This window comes from Pleurodeles waltl, chromosome 3_2 (assembly GCF_031143425.1).
Source record: "Pleurodeles waltl isolate 20211129_DDA chromosome 3_2, aPleWal1.hap1.20221129, whole genome shotgun sequence".
Taxonomy (NCBI): Eukaryota; Metazoa; Chordata; class Amphibia; order Caudata; family Salamandridae; genus Pleurodeles; species Pleurodeles waltl.
The window spans coordinates 220,672,778-220,680,651 of NC_090441.1; the positions used below are offsets into that span (position 1 = coordinate 220,672,778).

The following is a 7,874-nucleotide window of genomic DNA, read 5'->3' on the forward strand; positions in this document are numbered from 1 at the left end:
GAGGGAAGGCGTGTGGTCGAAGCGAGTGCGAGGTTTGGAGAGAGGCGTATGCCTGAAGAGAGTACCGGGTTTGGAGAAAGGCGTATGCCCCAGAGCAGGAACACAGTCAAACACACTGACACCAGCCTGAAATTTTGGGTACTTTGCTACACAGCTTTGGAGAAAGGCGTATGCTTGAAGATAGTAGAAGGTTTGGAGTGAAGTGTATGCTTGAAGAGAATATCAGGTTTGAAGAGAGGCGTATGCTCGAAGATAGTACCAGGTTTGGAGAGAGGCGTATGCTGGAAGAGAGTACCAGGTTTGGAGAGAGGCATATGCTGGAAGAGAGTACCAGGTTTGGAGAGAGGCGTATGCTCGAAGAGAGTACCAGGTTTTGAGAGAGGCGTATGCTGGAAGAGAGTACCAGGTTTGGAGAAAGGCGTATGCTTCAAGATAGTAGAAGGTTTGGAGTGAGGTCTATGCTTGAAGAGAATATCAGGTTTGGAGAGAGGCGTATGCTTGAAGAGAATATCAGGTTTGGAGAGAGGCGTATGCTGGAAGAGAGTACTAGGTTTGGAGAGAGGCGTATGCTGGAAGAGAGTACCAGGTTTGGAGAGAGGCGTATGCTCGAAGATAGTACCAGGTTTGGAGAGAGGCGTATGCTGGAAGAGAGTTCCAGGTTTGGAGAGAGGCATATGCTGGAAGAGAGTACCAGGTTTGGAGAGAGGCGTATGCTCGAAGAGAGTACCAGGTTTGGAGAGAGGCGTATGCTCGAAGAGAGTACCAGGTTCGGAGAAAGGCGTATGCTGGAAGAGAGTACCAGGTTTGGAGAAAGGCGTATGCTTGAAGATAGTAGAAGGTTTGGAGTGAGGTGTATGCTTGAAGAGAATATCAGGTTTGGAGAGAGGCATATGCTTGAAGAGAATATCAGGTTTGGAGAGAGGCGTATGCTGGAAGAGAGTACCAGGTTTGGACAGAGGCGTATGCTGGAAGAGAGTACCAGGTTTGGAGAGAGGCGTATGCTCGAAGATAGTACCAGGTTTGGAGAGAGGCGTATGCTGGAAGAGAGTACCAGGTTTGGAGAGAGGCATATGCTGGAAGAGAGTACCAGGTTTGGAGAGAGGCGTATGCTCGAAGAGAGTACCAGGTTTGGAGAGAGGCGTATGCTGGAAGAGAGTACCAGGTTTGGAGAAAGGCGTATGCTGGAAGAGAGTACCAGGTTTGGAGAGAGGCATATGCTGGAAGAGAGTACCAGGTTTGGAGAGAGGCGTATGCTGGAAGAGAGTACCAGGTTTGGAGAGAGGCGTATGCTGGAAGAGAGTACCAGGTTTGGAGAAAGGCGTATGCTGGAAGAGAGTAGCAGGTTTGGAGAGAGGCGTATGCTGGAAGAGAGTACCAGGTTTGGAGAGAGGCGTATGCTGGAAGAGAGTACCAGGTTTGGAGAGAGGCATATGCTGGAAGAGAGTACCAGGTTTGGAGAGAGGCGTATGCTCGAAGAGAGTACCAGGTTTGGAGAGAGGCGTATGCTGGAAGAGAGTACCAGGTTTGGAGAAAGGCGTATGCTGGAAGAGAGTAGCAGGTTTGGAGAAAGGCGTATGCTTGAAGATAGTAGAAGGTTTGGAGTGAGGTGTATGCTTGAAGAGAATATCAGGTTTGGAGAGAGGCGTATGCTTGAAGAGAATATCAGGTTTGGAGAGAGGCGTATGCTGGAAGAGAGTACCAGGTTTGGAGAGAGGCGTATGCTGGAAGAGAGTACCAGGTTTGGAGAGAGGCGTATGCTCGAAGATAGTACCAGGTTTGGAGAGAGGCGTATGCTGGAAGAGAGTACCATGTTTGGAGAGAGGCATATGCTGGAAGAGCGTACCAGGTTTGGAGAGAGGCATATGCTGGAAGAGAGTACCAGGTTTGGAGAGAGGCGTATGCTTGAAGAGAGTACCAGGTTTGGAGAGAGGCGTATGCTTGAAGAGAGTACCAGGTTTGAAGAGAGGCGTATGCTCAAAGATAGTACCGGGTTTGGAGAGAGGCGTATGCTGGAAGAGAGTACCAGGTTTGGAGAGAGGCATATGCTGGAAGAGAGTACCAGGTTTGGAGAGAGGCGTATGCTGGAAGAGAGTACCAGGTTTGGAGAAAGGCGTATGCTTCAAGATAGTAGAAGGTTTGGAGTGAGGTCTATGCTTGAAGAGAATATCAGGTTTGGAGAGAGGCGTATGCTTGAAGAGAATATCAGGTTTGGAGAGAGGCGTATGCTGGAAGAGAGTACTAGGTTTGGAGAGAGGCGTATGCTGGAAGAGAGTACCAGGTTTGGAGAGAGGCGTATGCTCGAAGATAGTACCAGGTTTGGAGAGAGGCGTATGCTGGAAGAGAGTTCCAGGTTTGGAGAAAGGCGTATGCTTGAAGATAGTAGAAGGTTTGGAGTGAGGTGTATGCTTGAAGAGAATATCAGGTTTGGAGAGAGGCATATGCTTGAAGAGAATATCAGGTTTGGAGAGAGGCGTATGCTGGAAGAGAGTACCAGGTTTGGACAGAGGCGTATGCTGGAAGAGAGTACCAGGTTTGGAGAGAGGCGTATGCTCGAAGATAGTACCAGGTTTGGAGAGAGGCGTATGCTGGAAGAGAGTACCAGGTTTGGAGAGAGGCATATGCTGGAAGAGAGTACCAGGTTTGGAGAGAGGCGTATGCTCGAAGAGAGTACCAGGTTTGGAGAGAGGCGTATGCTGGAAGAGAGTACCAGGTTTGGAGAAAGGCGTATGCTGGAAGAGAGTACCAGGTTTGGAGAGAGGCATATGCTGGAAGAGAGTACCAGGTTTGGAGAGAGGCGTATGCTGGAAGAGAGTACCAGGTTTGGAGAGAGGCGTATGCTGGAAGAGAGTACCAGGTTTGGAGAAAGGCGTATGCTGGAAGAGAGTAGCAGGTTTGGAGAGAGGCGTATGCTGGAAGAGAGTACCAGGTTTGGAGAGAGGCGTATGCTGGAAGAGAGTACCAGGTTTGGAGAGAGGCATATGCTGGAAGAGAGTACCAGGTTTGGAGAGAGGCGTATGCTCGAAGAGAGTACCAGGTTTGGAGAGAGGCGTATGCTGGAAGAGAGTACCAGGTTTGGAGAAAGGCGTATGCTGGAAGAGAGTAGCAGGTTTGGAGAAAGGCGTATGCTTGAAGATTGTAGAAGGTTTGGAGTGAAGTGTATGCTTGAAGAGAATATCAGGTTTGGAGAGAGGCGTATGCTTGAAGAGAATATCAGGTTTGGAGAGAGGTGTATGCTGGAAGAGAGTACCAGGTTTGGAGAGAGGCGTATGCTGGAAGAGAGTACCAGGTTTGGAGAGAGGCGTATGCTCGAAGATAGTACCAGGTTTGGAGAGAGGCGTATGCTGGAAGAGAGTACCATGTTTGGAGAGAGGCATATGCTGGAAGAGCGTACCAGGTTTGGAGAGAGGCGTATGCTGGAAGAGAGTACCAGGTTTGGAGAGAGGCGTATGCTTGAAGAGAGCACCAGGTTTGGAGAGAGGTGTATGCTTGAAGAGAGTACCAGGTTTGAAGAGAGGCGTATGCTCAAAGATAGTACCGGGTTTGGAGAGAGGCGTATGCTGGAAGAGAGTACCAGGTTTGGAGAGAGGCATATGCTGGAAGAGAGTACCAGGTTTGGAGAGAGGCATATGCTGGAAGAGAGTACCAGGTTTGGAGAGAGGCGTATGCTTGAAGAGAGTACCAGGTTTGGAGAGAGGCGTATGCTTGAAGAGAGTACCAGGTTTGAAGAGAGGCGTATGCTCGAAGATAGTACCGGGTTTGGAGAGAGGCGTATGCTGGAAGAGAGTACCAGGTTTGGAGAGAGGCGTATGCTGGAAGAGAGTACCAGGTTTGGAGAGAGGCATATGCTGGAAGAGAGTACCAGGTTTGGAGAGAGGCGTATGCTTGAAGAGAGTACCAGGTTTGGAGAGAGGCGTATGCTTGAAGAGAGTACCAGGTTTGAAGAGAGGCGTATGCTCGAAGATAGTACCGGGTTTGGAGAGAGGCGTATGCTGGAAGAGAGTACCAGGTTTGGAGAGAGGCGTATGCTGGAAGAGAGTACCAGGTTTGGAGAGAGGCATATGCTGGAAGAGAGTACCAGGTTTGGAGAGAGGCATATGCTGGAAGAGAGTACCAGGTTTGGAGAGAGGCGTATGCTGGAAGAGAGTACCAGGTTTGGAGAGAGGCGTATGCTCGAAGAGAGTACCAGGTTTGAAGAGAGGCGTATGCTCGAAGATAGTACCGGGTTTGGAGAGAGGCGTATGCTGGAAGAGAGTACCGGGTTTGGAGAGAGGCATATGCTGGAAGAGAGTACCAGGTTTGGAGAGAGGCATATGCTGGAAGAGAGTACCAGGTTTGGAGAGAGGCGTATGCTTGAAGAGAGTACCAGGTTTGGAGAGAGGCGTATGCTTGAAGAGAGTACCAGGTTTGAAGAGAGGCGTATGCTCGAAGATAGTACCGGGTTTGGAGAGAGGCGTATGCTTGAAGAGAGTACCAGGTTTGGAGAGAGGCGTATGCTGGAAGAGAGTACCAGGTTTGGAGAGAGGCGTATGCTGGAAGAGAGTACCAGGTTTGGAGAGAGGCATATGCTGGAAGAGAGTACCGGGTTTGGAGAGAGGCGTATGCTGGAAGAGAGTACCAGGTTTGGAGAGAGGCGTATGCTCGAAGATAGTACCGGGTTTGGAGAGAGGCGTATGCTGGAAGAGAGTACCAGGTTTGGAGAGAGGCGTATGCTGGAAGAGAGTACCAGGTTTGGAGAGAGGCGTATGCTGGAAGAGAGTACCAGGTTTGGAGAGAGGCGTATGCTGGAAGAAAGTACCAGGTTTGGAGAGAGGCGTATGCTCGAAGAGAGTACCATGTTTGGAGAGAGGCGTATGCTCGAAGAGAGTATCAGGTTTGGAGAGAGGCATATGCTGGAAGAGAGTACCAGGTTTGGAGAGAGGCGTATGCTGGAAGAGAGTACCAGGTTTGGAGAGAGGCATATGCTGGAAGAGAGTACCAGGTTTGGAGAGAGGCATATGCTGGAAGAGAGTACCAGGTTTGGAGAGAGGCGTATGCTCGAAGAGAGTACCAGGTTTGGAGAGAGGCTCATGCTCGAAGATAGTACCGGGTTTGGAGAGAGGCGTATGCTGGAAGAGAGTACCAGGTTTGGAGAGAGGCGTATGCTGGAAGAGAGTACCAGGTTTGGAGAGAGGCATATGCTGGAAGAGAGTACCAGGTTTGGAGAGAGGCGTATGCTTGAAGAGAGTACCAGGTTTGGAGAAAGGCGTATGCTCGCAGAGAGTACCAGGTTTGGAGAAAGGCGTATGCTGGAAGAGAGTACCAGGTTTGGAGAAAGGCGTATGCTGGAAGAGAGTACCAGGTTTGGAGAAAGGCGTATGCTCGCAGAGAGTACCAGGTTTGGAGAAAGGCGTATGCTTGAAGAGAGTACCAGGTTTGGAGAAAGGCGTATGCTCGCAGAGAGTACCAGGTTTGGAGAAAGGCGTATGCTGGAAGAGAGTACCAGGTTTGGAGAAAGGCGTATGCTCGCAGAGAGTACCAGGTTTGGAGAAAGGCGTATGCTTGAAGAGAGTACCAGGTTTGGAGAAAGGCGTATGCTGGAAGAGAGTACCAGGTTTGGAGAGAGGCGTATGCTGGAAGAGAGTACCAGGTTTGGAGACAGGCGTATGCTGGAAGAGAGTACCAGGTTTGGAGAAAGGCGTATGCTCGCAGAGAGTACCAGGTTTGGAGACAGGCGTATGCTGGAAGAGAGTACCAGGTTTGGAGAGAGGCGTATGCTGGAAGAGAGTACCAGGTTTGGAGAAAGGCGTATGCTGGAAGAGAGTACCAGGTTTGGAGACAGGCGTATGCTGGAAGAGAGTACCAGGTTTGGAGAGAGGCGTATGCTGGAAGAGAGTACCAGGTTTGGAGAGAGGCATATGCTGGAAGAGAGTACCAGGTTTGGAGAGAGGCGTATGCTGGAAGAGAGTACCAGGTTTGGAGAAAGGCGTATGCTTGAAGAGAGTACCAGGTTTGGAGAGAGGCGTCCACCACTTCGGTCGCCAGATCTGGTCTCCAGATGAAGAAGCGAGGAAGCTTGTGGGTGAGGCGGGATGCAATCACATCTACTTGCAGGGGCCCAAAGATGGAGAATCTTCTGGAAGAGCTGGGGAGGAAGTCACTCAACACTGATGTCTACTAGGAATCCTGATCCTTAACCCATGACTGAATTTGAGAAACCTCCAATGCATTCTGCTTTGAGGGAAATTCATATCTTCAATGCAACAAGGCCCCAAAACGTTGGAAAGATCTGCCAGACCTGTCAACGTAACTCCTCCCAGTTTGTTTATGTAACTTACCTTGGAGACATTGTCCATCTACAGAGGAATACAACAATTTACTCTTGACTGAAGTAGGCTTTTCACAGCGAAGGAACCTGTAAGCAGCTGGCAGCAGTTTATATGATACTGAATTTCTTCCGGGGACCATTTTTCTCCTGAGACACAGTTTCCGCACCTTGTTCCCCAACCTGATGGCCTCGGATTCTTAGGTGCTATCTGGGGCCTGGGCAAAAATGGACCTTCCATTCCCGGCCTCCATCTGGGAGCACCTCCACTCCAACAACTCCTCTATCTCTGCAGAAAGGGAACTAACGCTGAGCAAGGGAGGTGGCTTTGAAAATGATGCACCTTGAGACATTGGAGCACTTGATAATGAAGAGGAGCAGGAAAAATTGCTTGAATGGATGCCGAGAGAAGGCCTTCAATTCTTGGAAGCCTGTGGAGAGAAAATCTGCTTAATTTTAGAACTGAATGCATCTCTTTTTTGATTAGTTTGATCTTCTTTATAGGAATAAGGAAATCAGTTCTTGGAATATTTTATGAAATCTAAAAACTGAATCGTGGGAGTCAGGATTAGAATTGATTTCTTTTGGTTTATTAGAAATCCTAAATTCTGGAGGAGAGATTCTGCCCACAGTGTCCGTGCTTGTAGTAATTTCCTGGAGTTGGACATTATTAATATATCATCCATATATATAATTAATTGTACTCCATAAAGATGTAACAAGGCTACCACTGGCTTCAGGAGTTTGGAGAAACAATAGTGAACGGATGACAAGTCGAGAGGTACCGAGAGGAACCAGAACTTGGGCCCTTGGAAATGAACTGTAGGTAACGAGAATGGGAATGATGAATGGGGACGGGTAGATAAGGATCCTCAGAACTATTTCGATCATCTGATTGTTCTAATGAAGGGAGTCTCTTAGGCAATGTATGCCCTCCATTTTTAAATGTCTGTACAAACAAAACCATTCAGAGATCTGAGGTTTATTACAGGTTTAAACCCTTTGTCTGCTTTCTTTACAGGAAGAGATTGCGGAGCAACCCTTGGTAGAAGGATGGGACTTCCTGTATTGCGCTCTTGGACAACAAATATTAGATTGGACTCCAGGGAACTGAACTTCATTGGGTGAGGAGAGGCAAGTTTTATTGGAGTGGAATAAAAATCTCCCTGATAAACCTGAAATGTTTGTTAAACCCACTGGTCTGATGTGATTTGTCTCCAGTTGTTGAGAAAGAGAGTGAGTCTGCCACCCAGCTCTCCTGGGGATAAGAATGTAAAACACCTTGACCTGCCTGTGTTGGCTGGTGATCTTCCTATACGCCGCTGGAAACAACTTCTGCATGTGTTACTTTTCTGTGGGTAGAAGTGAGTGTATCACGGGGGTGCCCACGTCTGAGCGCATACAATTTTGTTTTTTATGAGCTCTGTTGGGAATTGCCGGAGAAGCGACCCCCTCCTCGTCTGACTTTGTGAGAAACACGAGGAGAAAAGACTGTTGTGCTTTGTCCAGAGAGGTGAAGGTTTGTACGTAGGCAGGAATGTCTGATGAAATGATCACCAGAGCGATGACCTTC

The 7,874-nt window shown here is 48.8% G+C and overlaps 1 protein-coding gene across 1 annotated transcript; it reads left to right on the top strand.

Moving 5' to 3' along the window:
- Positions 1-386: 386 nt before the first annotated feature.
- Positions 387-6,038, top strand: LOC138286369 (trichohyalin-like). The gene has a single exon (XM_069226529.1). The coding sequence runs from the start codon at positions 387-389 to the stop codon at positions 6,036-6,038; it is 5,652 nt and encodes a 1,883-aa protein (XP_069082630.1).
- The last annotated feature ends 1,836 nt before the right edge of the window (positions 6,039-7,874 follow it).

Excerpts from the sequence above, each read along its gene's own strand:
- LOC138286369 (XM_069226529.1), top strand. The coding sequence starts at position 387 with ATGCTGGAAGAGAGTACCAGGTTTGGAGAAAGGCGTATGCTTCAAGAT.